General features: G+C 38.1%; 2 protein-coding genes across 14 annotated transcripts in view; one reads left to right on the plus strand and one right to left on the minus strand.

Annotated features, from left to right (window-relative positions):
* On the minus strand, positions 1–9,270 carry FAM229B (family with sequence similarity 229 member B). Of its 9 annotated transcripts, none has more exons than XM_061427557.1 (4): positions 9,183–9,270; positions 3,848–4,004; positions 1,600–1,738; positions 1–220 (listed from the first exon to the last, which is right to left on the minus strand). In XM_061427557.1, the coding sequence occupies exons 3-4, from the start codon at positions 1,722–1,724 to the stop codon at positions 103–105; spliced, it is 243 nt and encodes an 80-aa protein (XP_061283541.1). In that variant the 5' UTR covers positions 1,725–1,738; positions 3,848–4,004; positions 9,183–9,270; the 3' UTR covers positions 1–102. The 9 variants fall into 9 exon arrangements, with proteins under 9 accessions (XP_061283541.1, XP_061283547.1, XP_061283540.1 ...); XM_061427563.1 differs by having other exon boundaries at positions 3,905–4,007; XM_061427556.1 differs by having other exon boundaries at positions 3,848–4,007.
* TUBE1 (tubulin epsilon 1) overlaps positions 9,213–20,369 on the plus strand; it is a 21,076-nt gene continuing 9,919 nt past the window's right edge. For 4 of the 5 annotated variants that reach the window (XR_009738469.1, XM_061427550.1, XM_061427553.1 and 1 more), the window contains exons 1-6: positions 9,213–9,489; positions 9,585–9,658; positions 10,733–10,785; positions 13,778–13,835; positions 18,631–18,746; positions 19,840–19,961. Coding sequence is in view for 4 of the 5 variants with exons in the window: in XM_061427550.1 (XP_061283534.1) it covers positions 9,213–9,489; positions 9,585–9,658; positions 10,733–10,785; positions 13,778–13,835; positions 18,631–18,746; positions 19,840–19,961 (700 nt within the window). In the remaining variant the exon portion in view is untranslated. The remainder of the gene's footprint in view (positions 9,490–9,584; positions 9,659–10,732; positions 10,786–13,777; positions 13,836–18,630; positions 18,747–19,839; positions 19,962–20,369) is intronic. The other variant, XM_061427551.1, reaches the window with a different exon arrangement.

The following is a 20,369-nucleotide window of genomic DNA, read 5'->3' on the forward strand; positions in this document are numbered from 1 at the left end:
TCATCCAAAGGTGCCACCACTTTTATTTGTTTACCGGATCATAAGATGATCCGGGCCCGTTACCCTTGACCTAGTCAGACCTCCACAAAAGACTTAATGGTGCTACTTGGGATGCATTTCCTTGCTGCTTTGTGCAGGCGGCTTTCGCATTGCTGCATAGACAGTGATGGGAACGTCGGTTATTGTCAGGCAATGACTTCCAGGGCATCTTCGGAGTTGCCTAAATAAAACAACAAATGACATGTAGTGCGATATAAAAAAGGAAATTTTTTTCAGAGCACCAAAGTTTGAATGCATATTCAGCTAAGTCATTTTGAAATCTCTCAATGTCAGAAAATAATTTTAACACAGTGGCACTAACAGAACACATTTTAGACTTACATTGCAAAGAAAATGTGGCTAAATGGTGTGCCATACACTTAATCAAAGGAAATTTATAAAGATAACCTTCCATATGTTCATTCTGAAAGGTATGCAGTGATTACTTAATAGCCAAGAAAAGTGGAGGGGGAAGTGCATAGTTGTAAACCTAAGTGATAATACTATGGCAATTCATATGTATATGCATCTTAAAATCACTCCAGTTGAGTGATTTAAAAACTATTTGTGGAAAAAATATAAAACTGAACATATGACTCCATGTACTATTCAAATGTCAGTAGGATCTCAAGTTTAAAAGAGCCTTAAATGACATTGTCTAAAAATACACCGAGTGCTTGAATTTCCTTTCCAACATCCCCACCAAACAATAACCCAACCTTAAACATTTCTAAAGACTAGTGATAACTATTTCTCAAAGTCATCTGTTTTATACCTGAATAACTCTGATGTTTAAAGTACCTCCCTTATTAAGTTTAAATTCGTGTTCTGAAAATTTCCAAGCCATGAGAAATCAATGTACTATTTGCTATGGTAAACAGAAGAAAAAATCCTATTATAGTTTTCTTCAATTTTGCAAAAATGATTTTGTTTCATAGAATCTTCACCTCTATATCACTTACCTTCTGCCAAATGTCAAGTAAAAGCCAAAGTGACACTAAATCTGAGGTCTGAGTTTTTTCATATTTTATAGCCTTATGCCTAGAACAGTGCCCTGCACATAAAAAACACTGAGGTTTGCTTATTTGATGGACTGTTATATAATCTTGAAACTATAAACAAAAAAACCAAGATAAATATTTACCCCCCAAAAAATGGTCTACCATTCAGACTTACAGAGGTATAATACACAGACTCTATGCTAAGAAAACCTAGGCTCTGTTAAGATTAATTTAATGGGACTTCCCTGGCCGTCCGGTGGTTAACACTTCACCTTTCAAGGCAGGGGGTGTGGGTTCAATCCCTGGTCAGGGACCTAAGACCCCACATGCCCTGCAGTCAAAAATGGAAACATAAAACAGAAGGAGTATTGTAACGAATTCAATAAAGACTTAAAAAAAATGGTCGACATCAAAAAAAAAAAAAGCCTTTATAAAAAATACCAATTTAATAACAGCAATATTCCGGGGCTTCTTTCTTATTAACTGAATGTTAACTAAAGCTCGTATTGATGATAGCCATATATGTCTCCTCAGTTATTAGGGTAAGAAGACTTTTTACCTGGTTGGTGACATCTCTTTCCCATTACAAGTAGCACTGGAGCTCAGTCCAGGCTCCAGCCCAATTGAAGAATCTCCCCCTTCCACCGGAAACCTCCTTGGCTGAGTCCCAAACCGAAAAGGCATAATTCACTGAAAACCTAGGTTAGAAAGTTAAAATAAGGGAGATGAGAGGTGAGCTGTTTTCAAAAAGCTCTTCGGAATTCTTAACATTAATTCTGCTACAGGCACATAGAAACATTCTGAAAAATGACATTTTTAAAGATCTATAAAAGAGCATGCATACTCTATACAACTCTCTCTTACATACAATTTTAAGTCTTGAGCAAATATAAAATGGCCACTAGATAAAATTAAACTGTGTCCTATGGTTAACATAACTGAAATCCATTTCTGCTATATGAAAAATAACTATCTGACTTTGGTTATGGCAACAACAGGCTTGACCTCCCTGCCTCTCTGCCTATTTACGCACTTCTCCTCCTTTGATACACAGCCGTTTCACATCTATGTGATATCTACAGCTATTCCTTCTGTCCCTGGTGATCATTCGGTAACCCCTGCTCCTCCACACTTACGGTGCGTTAGTTAAGAAAGTGCCATGGGAGACTTGGATTGACCTGGATTCAAATCCTGGTTCTGGCACTTCCCAACTATGTAATCTTAGGAAAGATACTTAACCAAGTATGCTTCCAAAAATAAACTGAGCTTAGTAATGGTATCCACCTCCAGGGTAATAATGAGGATTAAATGAAGTAATACATGAAAAATGCAGTGCCTAAGACATAGTACATGCTCAATAGATGTTAACTACTATTACTCAGCAGTTGCTGAGCATCATTATATATACATATATAATGCAATGTATACATGAGATGTGTATGATACACACACAGCTACACAAAATAAGCTCCTTACTGCCCACTGTTGCCTCTGCTTGGAATTCTTCCCCACCCCACTGCTTCCACTCTTTACTTGTTAGGACCAAATCATTCATTAAGTCTGAATTTAAATTTCACTTTCTCAGAGGCGCCCTTTATAACCCTCCATTATAAGTTTTCTTAGCACTCTGTTACTACTTTGTAACAGTTATCATCACTCTGATTCAGGATTTCTCAACTGCAACACTACTGACATTTAGGATCATGTAATTTTTTGTTGAGGAGGGAGGAGGCTGTCCTGCACCTTGTGGGAAGTTCTGTAGCATCCAAGGCCTCCACTTACTTACACACCAGTAGCACCCTACCCCCAAAGTTGTGACAGTCAAAAATGTCTTCAGACATTGCCAAATGTCTCTTGGTAGAAAAGGGGAGAAAAATGTCCACCTGTTAAGAACCAGTGCTCTAAAATTCTGTAAATGTTTTTCCTTAATCATTGTCCCCCCCACCCCCACTCTCATTCTATGTCTTTGCCACCATGGATTTAATCCTTAATACCTAAAACAGTGCCTGGGAAAGTGAAAGTGAAAATGCTAGTCTCCGACACACTGCGACCCCATGGACTGTAGCCTCCCAGGTTCCGCTGTTCATGGAATTTTCCGGGCAATAGTACTAGAGTGGGTTGCTATTCCCTTCTCCAGAGGATATTCCCGACCGAAGGATGGAACCGGCATCTCCTGTATTACAGGCAGACCCTTTACCGTCTGAGCATAGTAGCTCTACTGCTGCTGCTGCTAAGTCGCTTCAGTCGTGTCCGACTCTGTGCGACCCCATAGACGGCAGCCCACGAGGCTCCACCGTCCCTGGGATTCTCCAGGCAAGAACACTGGAGTGGGCTGCCATTTCCTTCTCCAATGCATGAAAGTGAAAAGTGAAAGTGAAGTCGCTGAGTCTTGTCTGACTCTTAGCGACCCCATGGACTTCGGCCCACCAGGCTCCTCTGTCCATGAGGTTTTCCAGGCAAGAGTACTGGAGTGGGGTGCCATTGCCTTCTCCAATAGTAGCTCTATCTTGTATAAATTCACGTCTTCAGCAAAAGACAGGAAAAGTGAAAAATATCTCATAACTGTTTCTTATGCCTAGTGCAGTATTCTATGCCTAATAAGTATTTACGATGGTAATAATAAAACTAAATTATTAAAGCTTTGGAGTTTGAATATTATAGTAGTTTTTATAGACTGTGTATCAATTATTGAGGGGAAAAAAATGTCACATTCATCGACAAGTTAGTAAAACCATAGTAAAAATCTATGGCTTAGTTTAACTATTGTATGTAAGTATTAAGTTTCAGCTAATTTGATACATACTTACCAAAATAGGCCCAGTCTGATTCCTGTAGAGGTGAATAAATCAATTGCTTCTACTGACCTTCCAGGGAAGGCTGGAACTGCCAAAGGAATGATGATCTAATGTTCCAGTGACACCCAGAAACTGTGACATCAGAAGATTCTTTCACATAGTTTCCTGCCTGCTAACAAATAAAATATCACAATTCACAGCTCCAGCACAAGCTAAAACTGTGCTAAAAATTGTCTCTAAAGTATATATGAGGGTTTTTATTTATTTATTTTATTTATTCTTGCTGTCATGGCCTTGTTTTCTAGTAATATTAAATATTTTAATCTATGAATGCTGCATCTCTATTCTACATCAACCATCTAATCAATCTGCACAAAATCACATGAGATTCTTCTCACTTCATATACTATTTTTCTCATTATCTTTGTCTCCCAGGCTTTCCCTTAATTAATTACCCAGATTAATTCAATCTACCTATTCCTCATCCCACTGAAAAGGCCTCAAACTGCACTTTTACAAATTTCTCTCTAGTTCTTCCTGTGCAGGACTTTCTACAACCTCTCTTTAATGCCTGGACTACCTCTTATTTCTTGTTTTCTCAAAAGAGCCTTGAAATTCCTAAATGACAGGAATAATGACAATTGAGAAAGGGAGAACACATCTCATACGGTCCTCTCTCTTCTGTTCCCTGAACTCTGAGACTCTCCTCTGTTCATACCATCTTCGCCAAATGAATGACGATCAAAGAGCCCAGTGACACCCAGAAATTATGACATCAGAGATTCTTTCATATAGTTTCCTACCTGCTAGAGAATAAAATGTCTCAATTTGTCATTCCAGCAACAAGCTGAAACTTATCTTCTGGACCAAACTCTCTCTCCCAATCTCTGTATCAACAACAGTTTACCGTACTGAGTGTAATACTTAAGTTTAACGCTTAAGCCAGAAAATTCATTTTCAGCTAATCATTTTTTTCAGTTTCCATAGCGATGACTTAACTATTAAATGCTAGTGAGCATTTTTCACATTTAATGAAAGTCTTTTTTACTACCTACATTTTATGCTAAGTTCCCACTGTTCTGCTTTCATATGCTTTATATAGGAGGAAAATAGCATTTTACATAATTAAGTTGATGTTAGACAAAACCTTAATTCTACCTTCTCTTTCTTACTAGGGTGCTATTTGTGAAGAGTTTATCACAATTTTAGCTCAGAGAAACCATTTAACTGTCATGGTCAGATAAACTGAAATAATTACTAGCCATTATTAGCTGATATATCTCTGGGACCAAACATTTGGTCCTTAGGATGGCAGAATGTTTTTTAACAGTTTGAATTATTTATGGAGGTGGCAGTGTGGAACTCATGGCTTTTGGCATCAGAATTGGGTTTAAATTTGAACACCATGTTAGCTCTGAGACTTTGAGCAAATCACTAAGCTTGTAAAATGGTACTAATTCCTACATCACAGAGTTGTTTTGAGGAATAAAAAGCTAATGCCTGGGATACAAAAATTCAATCAGCACAAGTTCTCTTATCTTTTTTGCATAACTCTTAAAATCAGAGTGTTGAGGCACTGATTTCACTTTTCAATCACTGACATATTGACACTACCTTTAAACTGCAAAATAAGGTATTTGCAAGTGAAATGGTCTTAAATTCCCCCAATTTATCATTTTAAAGTAGTTTATTTGGCACAAGTTGTGCCAAGTTTCTTCTTTAATATGGATGATACAACAAAACAAACCAAAAAGTAGTCTTAATGATGAAACTATCCAGTATGAGTATATACATCAGAGTATCTTCACAGAGAAATGGATGAATAAGCAAATTATCAACAGTGAAAAAATGGCGAAACCTCTAAATACTTTCTCTCAATTCTCATAAGCCCAAGAATAAGTGATCTTTCACTCTTCAGGATATTGATTGATGAGATACAGAAAAAGAGTAATGTTTGAACTGGTCACATCCTAAGAAAACAGATCCATTAGTAGAATTACCTCATTCATACAAAAAATATGTATTTGCTGATAATCCACCATAAGCCAGGCATGTGTTAAGTACTAAAGATAAAACAGCAAATCAAATACAGTGGCTGTCCTAGTGGAGTTTCCAAGTTAGGGGAGAGGGCATTAGACCAGGACAAAACCTAGAGGATGAGCAGGCATTAACTAGGTGGAAATGAGTGGGAAGCAAAGACACTGAAGCATCTGGGAAGGGGGCAAACAGACGAAACAGCATGTACAAAGGTCAGGTGCCAACAGAAGGGAAAACAGAAGATCTAAAAAACAGAAAAAAGAAACCAGGTCAGAAAGAGTAAGTAGTGGTTAAATCAAGCAGGAACATGAACCCAGTTAAAGAGTTTAGACTTTATCTTATGAGCAAGGGAGTCCACAAAAGAATTTTAATCTCCTGGAAAATATATTTAGGTTTCAGTGATTTTTCTCTATTAAATTTTCTGCTATTTATTTGATTTCAACTCCAATCTTTGGCACTGCCTTTTTACTGTTCACTTTGGATTTGTTTTTGTTTGTCTAGTTTCTTAAAGTAGAAGTGTAGATCATTGATTTGATACCTATTTTATTAACATAAGCATTTAATTCTATAAATCTCAGTCAAAGCACTGCCTTAGCTTCATTACACAAATTTTGAAATTTTGTATTTTCAATTCCTTCAGTTAAACTTTTTCTTTCTGGTTTCTTCTTTCACCTATGGGTTATTTGTTAGTGTTAGTCACTTAGTCTTGTCCGACTCCTTGTGACCCCATGAAGCATAGTCCACCAGCCTTCTCTGTCTATAGGATTCTCCAGGCAAGAATATTGGAGTGGGTTGCCATTTCCTTCTCCAGGGGATCTTCCCTGAGGTCTTCTCAACCCAGGGATCAAACTTGGGTCTCCCGCATTGCAGGCAGATTCTTTACCATCTGAAGTACCAGAAAAGCCCTTTAGAACAGTGATATTTTGTTTTCAAATATCTGGGAATATTCTAGTTACTAATATCTGTTACTGATTTCTTGATTCCATTGTTATCAGAGAACATTCTTTGTATTATTTTAATTCCTTTAAATTTACTGAGACCTGTTTATGGCCAGAATATGGACTATCTGGCAAATGTTCCACGTACACTTAAAAAGAATGTGTATCCTGCTGCTGTTGGGCAACGTGTTCTATACATGTAATTAGATGACTGACAGTTTTTCAAGTCTTCTATGTTATTTTCTGTATACTAGTTTATCAATTATTGAAATAAGGATATTGAAATATCCAACTATAATTATGAATATGTTTCTCTTTTCTATTCTGCCAGTTTTTGCTTCACATACTTTCAAACTCTTATTAGGCTCACAAATTTTTAGCAGTATTATGTACTCTGGATAAATTTTTATTATCTTTCTTTATCCCTAGTTAATATTCTCTGCTCTGAAGTCTACTCTAAAATTTACATAGCTACTTTCTACTCATTAGTATTAGCGTAATGTATCTTTTCCTACAGTTTTAGTTTTAATATCCCTTGCTCTAAAATCTACTCTAAAATTTACATAGCTACTTTCTACTCATTAGTATAATTTATCTTTTCCTATAGTTTTAGTTTTAACCTTTATATCCAATGTAGCTGTCTTATAACCAGTATACAGTTAAGTCTTGCTTTTAAAAATCCACCCTGATGATCTCTGACTTTTAAATTAAAGTGTTTTGATTATTTATATGTAATATGATCTTGGAGTAGGAAATGGCAACCCACTCCAGTATTCTTGCCTAGAAGGTTACATGGATGAAGGAGCCTGGTGGGCTACAGTCCATGGGGTTGCAGAGTCAGACAGGCTGTGACTGAGCATGCATGTATATGTAATGTGATAGATATGACTGAACATAAATCTGCCTTCTTGCTATTTATATTCATTTGTGCCATTTATTTTTTGTTCCCCCTTTGTTCTTATTCTGTACTTTTGAAACAAATAACTGAATATATTTTATGAATCTATTTTATCTCCTTTATTGGTTTATTGCTGTACAACCTTGAACGCTGCTTTGGATTACTTTAAGGCTTAAGGTATACATCTTAACATTTCAGTATGCCTTCAATAACATTATACTACTTTTAATGCGAGAAAATTACAGGAGTATATTCTATTTCCCCTCTCACATCCTGCATTACTTTGTTGTTATATATACTTCTACATATACCATAAACCCCACAACACATCATTTCTTCTTTAAGCAATCATCTCTTTCAGAAAATTTTCAAGAGAAGTATTTTGTATCTACCCACATATATATCATTTTCAGCGTTCTTTATCCCTTGGAGTAGGTCTACATTTCCATTCAAAGTCATTTTCCTTTTTTTTCCCCTGCCTGCCACAGATACTGTGTTTTGGTGTCATGTTTGCAAGTGCTTGTGGTGTACTTCCAAACGTTGTTCATCAAGTATTTCTGGCTTTGTTTTCCAGAAATTGTAATCCCTGCCCTCCTTATGATTACTTGGAGCCCATGTGACTAGTTTTATCCTGACTTATACAGACTTAGGTCCTGCCATAATAAAAACATAAAATGTAAGTCACTAGCATAGCAGTCAAGCAGCAAGTATCGAGAAAATTATTCCTGGAAACTTTAAGGATAATGATAGTTATCTAAGTTGTTCAGTGGCAAACCTATTTATTGGAAAAAATCTTTGGAAAACTCTGTGATAACCTAGAAAGCAGATGATTTGCTAATGAACTTGAATGCTAGGTGAAGAGTTTGAAAGACAGAATGTAAGTAAGTGGAGGCCGTGGATGCTAATCCTAGCCAAACCCAGGAGAAGCAAGTTGAGATCAACTGAACAGCACCTCTCCTCCTTTTGTTTACTTGTTTATATCCTCACCCACTGAATCCTATTACACTTATACTCAGCGCTACACAACATGGTCACAATTTTTTTGAGTATTTCGTGTGTATCTTCTATTAGACTGCAAGCTTCTTGGAGCTGGATCTATGTCTTAATTTCCTTTGAATCCTCCAAAAGGTCTAGAAGTTAATGTTGGGAGCATGCGGCTTCACCATACACAGCTTAGGTCTCTGAAGCGCCATTTTAGTCAGAGGGTATAATTACCTAGTTTCGGCTGTACCCTGACACGTCTGTCCGTCTGGGGTTTCTTTGTGCTCATCCACAGTCTGTTTTCTATCAGAACAAAGGGCTTGTTGAATAGATAAAGTAACTCAGCCTCTCAAGTAATCGGAATAAACGGAATTTGACCCACTGACTCGAGCATTAAGACTGTGAACGAAGACTAAACCTCTGACAGATCAAGACAGCTTTAAAGACACGTGTTTTAAAATCCCACTCCAAAGCCTAGTTACCCGCCAGTTACCACGGCCTCCGGAGCTGCCGACGCTCAAAGATGTTGACAAGGCAGCGAGGATCCGCGGTCCGGAGGCCCAGTCACTATGGTAACGGTGAGACGCAAGTACACTTGCGCGGCCTTCTGACGGAAAATCTTAATCTGAACCTAGAGAGGAGCGGAGCGACGGCGGCGACTTGCGGCAGCGGAGTGACTTACGGCCGCCCCGCCCCCTTGGAGAGCGCCCGTTGGTGGGCGCGGAATACGGAGGGTGGCGCGGGCTCGGGTCCTGTGGGCTGGCCGTGCCGAAGCATGACCCAGTCGGTGGTCGTACAGGGTAAGCCTCCTTGGGAGGATGGGGACCCAGTCGCCGCCGAGGCGAGTGGCCCTTTTTTCCGCCTAATGTCTGTTCTCTTTCCTTCCTGGGCACAGTGGGCCAGTGCGGAAACCAGATCGGCTGCTGCTTCTGGGACCTGGCGCTAAGGGAGCACGCCGCCGTCAACAAGGTACAGCTAACCCTAACTCCCCACCCGCACCCCAGATCTGTCACTGAGGCTCTTCCAAAAAATAAGCAAGAATCCCTCTCTGTAAGCTCTTGTGTGGCCAATATTTTTATATGAGATCTTCTTGGTAGAGGGCAAACTGGGTTTTGTTTTTAAATTTTACTGAAGTACAGTTGATTTAGGGGCTTCCTTGGTGGCTCAGCGGTAAAGAATCCGCCTGCCAATGCAGGAGACGGGGGTTTGATCCCTGGGTCAGGAAGATTACCTGGCGTAGGAAACGGCAACACACTCCAGTATTGTTAGTGGTTCCCAGGTGGCGCTAGTGGTAAAGAACCCACCTGCCAATGCAGATGTAAGAGACCCTTAGGAATCCCGTGGACAGGGGAGCCTGGCGGGTGACAGTCCATGAGGTCGCAAAAGAGTGGGACACGACTTAGCAACTAAAACAACAACATGGTTGATTTACAATGTTGTGGTTATTTCTTCTGCACAGCAAAGTGACTCAAACTTATGGACAAACGTTAAGGACAAATTTAAGTTGGCGTTAGACATACAACAGTCTTAAGGAACACTGGCCAGAGACCTTAGTCTTAATTCTCAGAGTTGCATCTTTGTCAGGGTTCTTGGGAGGAGCAATGATATAGCATATGTGAAAGTAGTCGTTCAGTCGCTAAGTCATGTCTGACTTTGTGACCCGGTGGACTGCAGCAGGCCACTCTGCATTAATAGGTAACACGTGTGGTATTGTAATCCTTAATTTAACCAGCTAGCTTTTTAAATGATTGCCAAGACGCTAAGGAAAGCTTTCATTTGATGCACCTGTTCTACAATTCTGTGAAGACATCATTCTTCAATACCGTCAGCTGAATTTAATCCAAAGATCTCACGATATTTCCTCTAGATTGGAAGAATGAATCTAAGCATTTTATGATTATTTGCTTTTTTTAATTGTAGCTGTATGCCAGCCTTTAAAGTATTGTGGGATAATTAAATTAATAGTCCTTAAATTAAAAGGACTTAATTTGGAAAAGAGGCTAAATGTAATCAAACTCCAATACATATATTTTTTCTTTTTAGAAAGGGATTTATGATGAGGCAATAAGCAGCTTCTTTAGAAATGTGGATACCAGGTAAGATGGGGTTAAAGTTTATCACATAGCATAATGATTATTTTTATGTCAGCAGTTTGGGATACAATTTTTCAAAGGACAATAACAGTTGATAGCTGTAAAGAAGTTGTCCATCTTTTTGTTTGTTTTTCTCATTATTGAAAGCATATTCTCTTGTCATTAATATTCTCATATCATTCAGCAGAGCAGGACTACGTTTCCTTTATATCCAGAAATAAAAAGAACCTTTAATGTGCGTTCCTTTACTTGACCTTGAAATAAAGTTTCACTAAAAGGAATGCTGAAAATTTTCCTGAGACTATCTTGTTAATGCATTCAATAATTGCTGACTTTTGAAAGAAAACTGTACTGTTTACATTCCTGTGATATTACTTGTGGTCAGGAGTATTTGCTCTACAAATAGAATGTGCTCAAAAGAAACAAAGCAGATGTTGTCAGATTAGTTTTGTTAATTTAATAAAGAGTATATGTAAATATAGAGCTTCCCAGGTGGCTCAGTGGTAAAGAACTCAATGCAGGAGACGCTGGTTGTTTTCCTGAGTCAGGAAGATTCCCTGGAAATGGCAACCCACTCCAGTATTCTTATCTGGGAAATCCCATGGACAGAGGAGCCTGGTGGGCTACAGTCCATGGGATTGCAAAAGAGTTGGACACAACTTAGCGACTAAACAACAACCACAAATACGTAAGTACTCTTTTACCTGAAAGAGTAGTATGATGTTCAGGGTATTTTTTCTAAGCTTTTAATGTTAAGTCATGAAGTTCATGCATTCTCAAAATGCTTAATAAAACTAAACCTGCTGGGCTTGAACTGAAAAATAAATGGTTTATATGAGTTTTAATCTAATAAAAATTTCAGTTCTACTTTGAATTAGTTGGTTGGATATCTGAGGCATTTATCTCCCAGGGAAGGCTAGTTAGGCCCCACTTTTTGGTGAATTTCAGATTTTGATCCTCAGGCTTGCAAACTCAGAAACTTCATTGACACCTTGAGAATGAGTCCAGTGCTCTCCAGTACAGGCAGAAAACCAAACTAAAATGAGAGATTAAAAAGCATAAAGTCAATGTAGTCATGGACAACAGGAACTATAACTCAAGACTAGATACTTATTATCTTTCACAGGCACATTCTGTTCTGTAAGAAATGTATCAGGAAATCTAAGTAATAGAAGGTTGCTTAGTGACCATGGAATCAGACCAAAGTAAGTTAGCTATATTACCTAACTTGATGATTGGTGTTATTTATCTTTATTAATATGGAGACATCTGTCATATAGACTAGGTTTCCTCTTATTTGTACACTGTAATATCTTCTCCCTGAAATACTATTAAGATATTCAAATTTGCCTTTGCATTACTTCCTTGTAGGTAGTATTCTAACTAAATTCGTACTCCCATTCCCTCTGTAATATTCCTTTTATTGTTACGTAGTTGAGACTCAGCCTGGAAGACATTCTCTCTTAATAAGGTGATTTTACATAACTATATTGTCATCTCCTTGGTTTGTTTTATAGTTTAACCTGAGAGCATTCTTATTTCCCTAGTATCAAGTTTGAAGAGAGAGCCTTGGCATCTTGCTCTTCTTTCCATGTGCTGTGAATACATGCAGCATCTATTCCACAAAGTAGTACAAAAATTCTTTTTCAAGAACAGGACCACATCTTTTTATATACTTCTTTATCTATTTGAGGAAATTATCATACCTTTTTAATAGCATGATAGGAATTTACCTATATCAAGAGTTGGCAGGCCTTTCCTATAAAGGACCAGATGGTAAATATTTTAGGTTTTGCAAACCATAAAGTCCATGTGCCACATCTCATTTAGTCTGCTGTGATAGCATGAATGCAGGTGCTGCTGCTGCTGCTGCTGCTAAGTCGCTTCAGTCGTGTCCGACTCTGTGCAACCCCATAGACAGCAGCCCACCAGGCTCCCCGGTCCCTGGGATTCTCCAGGCAAGAACACTGGAGTGGGTTGCCATTTCCTTCTCCAGTGTATGGAAGTGAAAAGTGAAAGTGAAGTCGCTCAGTCGTGTCCGATTCTTCACGACCCCATGGACTGCAGCCTACCAGGCTCCTCTGTCCATGGGATTTTCCAGGCAAGAGCACTGGAGTGGGGTGCCATTACCTTCTCCAGAATGCAGGTATAGATAGTACATAAACAAACGATGTGACTTTGTTCCAGTAAAACTTGTTTTCACAAGTAGCTGGTCAGAGCTGGCCTGAGGATTATATTTTATCAACTCCTGACCCATGGCATCATCTATATTCAACGCAGCTTTCCTTCGTATATTCTGTCTTGTAAACTATACTATATTGACCTGTACACTATTTGTGGTCACAGATTTAGTTACTTTGGTAACTTATCTTCAACATGAAATTCTAGAAACAGCCTTAGATACTCAACAGTATATAACTGGTAGTTAGTTGATGTGTGTTTGGCTACAACAGGAAGCCTCACTAACGGTGCTTAAACAGTAGATGTATCCAGTTATGTCACATTCAAAGAAAACTGGAAATCAGATGGTCTCTGTCTGGAGAAGTGCCCTAAAGACCAAGATACTGTCATATTGTTTCATGTGTTGGTTTTTTGACCTCATGTTTTTTTACTTGTAACTATAAAATGACAGCCTCCACTGCCAGTAATCCCATCCATGTTCATATTCAAGATAGGAAAAAGGACCAGCTGCATCTGGTCATTTTTATCAGAAAGCTTCCCAGAATAACTCCTTTTTATCTCACTACCCAGAACTAGATTTAATGGCCAGCCCAAACTGCAAACAAAGGCAGGGAAATAAGTACCTCACTTTTTCAGCCTGATGGGAGATGGGTAAGGGGGATGGAGGTTAAGAATGGCCCCTTGGTTGCCTTTTGTGTCTGCCTCTCTTGGCTTATAAGTAGCTTTACTCTACAAATGGAAGTTAACCTTATTATCTAATAGCATCATTACCCATGGGCTATCTTATGACTTTCTGTCATGTTTTACCTTTCAGAGTGGTTGGTGATGGTGGCACTATTTCCAAAGGGAAAATTTGTTCTTTAAAAGCACGTGTAAGTTGTATACACTTGGATTCTTATACTGCATGTGTTTTTAAAATAACTGTACTTCTGTAACTATCATTAGAATAAAATTTTACTTTAACTTCTTAACTTTTAAAAAACTATTTGCTAAGCCACATTTAATATAAATATGATTAAGAAGACATTTATATCTCCATGAAACTTCAGGGGAAAAATTTTGTGCTTAAAAATGCTGCATATTTAGCATTTTTTGTCTAAATGTTTTAGGGGAAATATATGTCTAGATAAATAATAAAAGCCATCTTAACTCTAAGCCTAAAATACGTTCTCAGTCCAGTTGCTCAGTCATGTCTGACTCTTTGCGACCCCTTGGACTGCAGCACACCAGGCTTCCCTGTCCATCACTGACTCCTGGAGCTTGCTCAAACTCAGGTCCATCAAGTTGGTGATGCCATCCAACCATCTCATCCTCTGTCATTCCCTTCTCCTGCCTTCAGTCTTTCCCAGTAGCAGGATCTTTTCCAGTGAGTCACTTCTTCGCATCCGGTGGCTAAAGTATTGGAGCTTCAGCTTCAGCATCAGTCCTTCAGTGAATATTCAGGACTGATTTCCTTTACAATTGACTGGTTTGAGCTTGCAGTCCAAGGGGCTTTCAAGAGTATTCTCCAACACCACAGTTCAAAACCATCAATTCTTCAGCAATCAGCTTTCTTTATGGTCCAACTCTCATATCCATACATGACTACTGGAAAAACCACAGCTTTGACTAGATGGACTTTTGTTGGCAAAGTAATGTCTCTGCTTTTTAATATGCTGTCTAGGTTTGTCATAGTTTTTCTTCCAAGGGAGCAAGTGTCTTAATTTCATGGCTGCATTCACCATCTGCAGTGATTTTTGAGCCCAAGAAAATAAAGCCTGTCACTGTTTCCATTGTTTCCCCATCTATTTGCCATGAAGTGATGGGACCTGATGCCATGATCTTCATTTTTTGAATGATGAGTTTTAAGCTAGCTTTTTAACTCTGCTCTTTCAACTTCATCAACAGGTTCTTCAGTTCCTCTTTGCTTTCTGTCATAGGGTGGTGTCATCTGCGTATCTGAGGTTACTGATATTTCTCCCGGCAGTCTTGATTCCAGCTTGTGCTTCATCCAGCCTGGCATTTTGCAGGATGTACTCTGCATATAAATTAAATAAGCAGGGTGACAATATACACCCTTAACATACCCCTTTCATGATTTGGAACCACTCCATTGTTCCATGTCCAGTTCTAACTGTTGCCTCTTGACCTGCATACAGGTTTTTCAGGAGGCAGGTCAGGTGGTCTGGTATTCCCATCTCTTGAAGAATTTTCCAGTTTATTGTGATCCACACAGTCAAAGGCTTTAGCATAGTCAGTGAAGCAGAAATAAATGTTTTTCTGGAATTCTCTTGCTTTTTCGATGATCCAGCAAATGTTGGCAATTTGATCTCTGGTTCCTCTGCCTTTTCTGAATCCAGCTTGAACATCTGAAAGTTCACGGTTCATGTACTGTTGAAGCCTGGCTTGGAGAATTTTGAACATTACTTTGCTAGCATGTGAGATGAGTGCAGTTGTTCAGTAACTTGAACATTCTTTGGCATTGCCTTTCTTTGGGATTGGAATGAAAACTGACCTTTTCCAGTCCTGTGGCCACTGCTGAGTTTTCCAAATTTGCTGGCATATTGAGTGCAGCACTTTCACAGCATCATCTTTCAGGATTTGAAATAGCTCAACTGGAATTCCATCACCTCCACTAGCTTTGTTGGTAGTGATGTTTCCTAGGGCCCACTTGACTTCACATTCCAGGATGTCTGGCTCTGGCCCTAGGTGAGTGATCACACCATTGTGGTTATCTGGGTTATTAGGATCTTTTTTGTACAGTTCTTTTGTGTATTCTTGCCACCTCTTCTAAATATCTTCTGCTTCTGTTAGGTCCATACCATTTCTGTCCTTTATTGTGTGCATCTTTGCTGAAATGTTCCCTTGGTATGTCTAATTTTCTTGAAGAGCTCTCTAGTCTTTCCCATTCTATTGTTTTCCTCTATTTCTTTGCATTGATTACTGAGGAAGGCTTTCTTATCTCTCCTTGCTATTCTTTTGAACATTGCATTCAAATGGATATATCTTTCATTTTCTCCCTTGCCTTTCACTTCTTTTCTCAGCTATTTGTAAGGCCTCCCCAGACAACCATTTTGCATTTTTGCATTTCTTTTTCTTGGGGATGATTTTGATCACCACCTCCTGTGCAGTGTTACAAACCTCCATCCATAGTTCTTCAGGCAGTCTGTCTGTCAGATCTAATCCCTTGAATCTATTTGTCACTTCCACTGTATAATTGTAAGGGATTTTATTTAGGTCATACCTGAATGGTCTAGTGATTTTCCCTACTTTACAGGTTAAGTCTGAAGTTTGCAATAAGGAGTTCATGATCTGGCCACAGTCAGCTCCCAGTCTTGATTATACTGACTGTATAGAGCTTCTCCATCTTTGGCTGCAAAGAATATAATCAATCTGCTTTTGGTATTGACCATCTGGTGATGTCCATGTGTAGAGTCATCTCTTACATTTTGGTAGAGGGTGTTTACTATGACTGTGTTCTCTTGGCAAAACTGTTAGCCTTTGCCCTGCTTCATTTTGTACTCCAAGGCCAAACTTGCCTGTTACTCCAAGTATATCTCTTGACTTCCTGCTTTTGCTTTCCAGCCCCCTACGTGACTTCCATCACCAGACGCAGCCACTACTGGGCGTTGTTTTCGCTTTGGCTCAGCCTCTTCATTCTCTCTACGGCTGTTCCTCCACTCTTCTCCAGTAGTCTGTTGGGCACCTACCGACCTGGAGAGTTCATCTTTCAGTGTTGTATCTTTTTGCCTTTTCATACTCTTCATGGGGTTCTCAAGACAAGAATACTGAAGTGGTTTGCCATTCCCTTTTCCAAAATACATTCTCATGGAGGTTAATTTTCATTTGAATATGGTGAAAAATTTCTTTTCATCATAGTTATTGCTCCCAATACAAAGCATGCATTCAGCCATATTGTAGTGAATACATATCATAACCATGTAAAAACTCCTGAACAAAAACACTTCTAGTCAGTAGCTTGTGTTTAGTCTCAAGCTAATTCTAACAACACTTCTGTTCTGTGATTGTGTCTCTGCAACAAACTGCTTTTTCCAACTGTTGATCAGTAATATTTGATTATGACAAAAATAAAGGTAGTTTAGATGCTATGGAAATAATTGAGATGATAAGAATCAGACCTGGAGGAGTGGCTGAAAGAATAGAGAACAGTAGTGTTGTGGTACCTGGGTACCATCTCCTTGTGTTTTAGGAGACCATGTGCTTATTAGGATAATTGATTAACCTAATTAGAATAATTGATTAACCTTTGGTATAGTTCATGCCTTAGGGAGTATGTTAGTCCCTACCAGATCTTACTCAGCGATAAAGAAATGTTGACTTTTCCTAGTCCACTCCCAGTTTGAGCTCTTTCTCACCACCATACCAGTGAGCAAGGTGGGAAATGGAGGAAACACTGTTGGGAAAGGGTAAATCAGCATGTTTCTGTAGCCTTTGACTTTTTTCCTAGAAAGTTTTCTTGCATTTCTCCTTAGTAGTCTTGGTATCATATGGTTACTATCACTGAAGAGTCTAAACTTTAAACGATAACTTGGTAGTTGGGTTCCTCCCCTGTGTCCAATATCTTAGGTTAACAGGCAAACACTCAGAATTTGGTGAATCCTGTATTACAAGTAGGGAAGGCTGAAAGGCCTGATAGCTATCAACAGGCAGCTCTGGAATAAAATAATAAACATCAAATCTTAGAAGCTGTGACTCCAGACCTAGGCTGGCTAAGTGAGGAGAATAATTCCTTCCAATTGCCATTAACTTCCAAGGGAGAAACAGTGGTCTGATATGACAAAGGAAAGATCGAAAGAGTTATAAACTGTCAGGGTTTAGTGCTAAGTGACTATGAAAATGGTGATTCTCTCAAAATTGACTTCAGGAGGTTCTCATCTTCTTTTTAGTAATAGATGTTGTCTCCCATGCCAGTAAAGCTTGTGGCATTTATGAGTTTGTGAATTTTTATTGTGAGTTTACTGGTGGAGAGGGACACCGTCGTCATCTTTGACATCTGTCCAGTACCTTGGCTTTGCACATATAAGTAGTTTACTGATTTGAACTGGACAGTTTTCAGCTGTGATTTCATAAAGAATAGCATGGTTGTACCTAGTGAGCAAATACATTAATGCACCCTACATTCATTGAGAATTTTTTCTGGTTAAGGTTACCGTCTAGACTTCTGAGACCTTGTTCTCAAGAAATTTATAGTCACATAGGCACATAAATCAGACATGGCTGAGTGACTTTTACTATAGCTATCCGTACTTTCCCCTGGAGAAGGAAATGGCAACCCACTCCAGTATTCTGGCCTGGAAAATTTTATGGAAGAGGAGCCTGATGGGCTACAGTCCATGGGGTCACAAAGAGTCGAACATGACTAAGCAGCTAACACTAGGCATATGCATAAAAGAATTGTTAGAAAACCAGAGAGAATCATTCAGTTCCCTTTTTTCCTTCTTATTCTTTGGATAAAGGTTCAGAATCCATCTTTTCATTGTATTCCACTTTTGGAGCAGAGTGAAATTAATTTTTTAATTTTTGTAACAAATTCTATATAAAAGCCTCAAAGATTTGATTGGGTTAAAATTATAAAAAGAAAAATGCAACTATAAGCTCAAAAGTGATTTTTATTTATAGAGTGACTAAAGAAAAATATGCTGATTACATTTTATTTCTCTTTCTCAGGCTGTTTTGATTGACATGGAGGAAGGGGTAGTAAATGAAATTCTTCAGGGACCATTGAGAGATGTATTTGATAGTAAGCAGCTCATCACTGATATTTCTGGCTCGGGGAATAATTGGTGAGATTTTGCCGAATGTAAAAATCAAATGTCATCTGAAAAACATGAGGAATCTTTGTTTCATTCTGTTAGGTCCTACTGACATGAAAGCAAGATGTAATTTGCTATGCCTCACACTAGGCCTTTCAGCCCATCATCTTTTCCTTCATAGATGATGGTGTTTCACAATGCTTGGAGGCTATCTGCATCCTAGTTGTTTCTCTCTCTCTCTCTTTTTTTTTTTTTAAAGAAAAAGATGAATCATGAAAAATTCATTTACTAAAATTTCTCCTTGTAATTTGATTCTTCATAAATGCTAGGTAGTGACAAAAACTGCAAGTATAAACTGTTATCTTACCTATTACTATAGGTAATAGTAAAGACACTATTAAAGTTTTCCTGTCAATCAGATTTAATAGAAAATAATCATACAAATACCGAGATGCAAACCAGCATGTATAACTTATTCTGTAACTTTTGAGTTACACCTGACCACATGTTGTGTGGAAGTCATTCTTATATTTCAGTTCACCATAATAATACTTGCAAATCTGGGCAACCAAAAAGGCTTGCAGAGCCTCATGAATATTAGTACCAGACGAAGTGTGTGGCATTTCATCTAGTACTAACATGATGTGACCGATGTTTTTCTCATATTTTAAGCCTAAGGTCCATTTAGAATTTTTTATTTTTCATGTCTTTCTAGTTGACCACAATCTGCTTTTTAATACATAACATACACCATAGTCAGAGATTAAGTGAAGATGAGGAAAAAAATCTATGTAACTAAAACTCATTTTGTTGTATTTATACCTTAAGATAAATTTTAAAAACTGTAGTTTAATATCCATTGATAGTGAACTATCTTACCAGGTTATTTTTGGATTATAGTTTTAAATATATATATGTGTGTGTGTGTGTGTTTATTTGCTCAATTTTCTACCAAATATCTTTGAGATTATATAATATGATTTATTGATATTAAACAGGAATAGAATTTACTTAAAATGGTAAAAATACCTTTTCAAGTTTATAGTCTTTTAAGTCAGAAATAATAAAATCTTGAAATAATAAATGCAAGATTTTTTTTTTTAATCTGTATTCTTTTTTCTAGGGCTGTGGGTCACAAAGTCTTTGGCAGTCTTTATCAGGAAAAGATTTTAGAGAAGCTCAGAAAGTCAGCAGAGCACTGTGATTGTTTGCAGTGTTTTTTTATAATACATTCCATGGGAGGAGGTAAAATTATTCAATCATTTGTCTATTACAGTGTGAAAATGCAAGTGGGTATTCATTTTGCCAACATTTCAGGCCTTTACTTTAAAAAGATAGAACCATTAAGAATTAAGAGTATGTTTATGAGTGCATGTACATAACAGCTTTTTATCTTAAATTTTTGTCAAATTGTGTCACTCTGACCATTTTTTACAAACTTAAAAGCATTTAAAGAGCCAATAGAACTGAATCTGAAAAAGCTTTTCTTCTATCTTTAGTGGAAAGTAGATTTCAGTATGAGCTTTTTGAGAATGCTGCCTTTCTCCTAAGAGTTTCCTTATGTGAGTCTGCATCCTAACTAGAGCTAATTATTTGTGCATATTCATAGATGTGCTTGCAGAAGAATATCAGTACCCTTTCTTTAACCACCTT

The sequence above is a fragment of the Bos javanicus genome, chromosome 9 (assembly GCF_032452875.1).
Source record: "Bos javanicus breed banteng chromosome 9, ARS-OSU_banteng_1.0, whole genome shotgun sequence".
In the NCBI taxonomy this organism is placed as follows: Eukaryota; Metazoa; Chordata; class Mammalia; order Artiodactyla; family Bovidae; genus Bos; species Bos javanicus.

Excerpts from the sequence above, each read along its gene's own strand:
- FAM229B (XM_061427557.1), bottom strand. The coding sequence starts at position 1,724 with ATGCCTTTTCGGTTTGGGACTCAGCCAAGGAGGTTTCCGGTGGAAGGG. Across the intron at positions 221-1,599 it reads AAAGAGATGTCACCAACCAG|GCAACTCCGAAGATGCCCTG; the intron begins GTAAAAAGTCTT and ends TGTTTTATTTAG.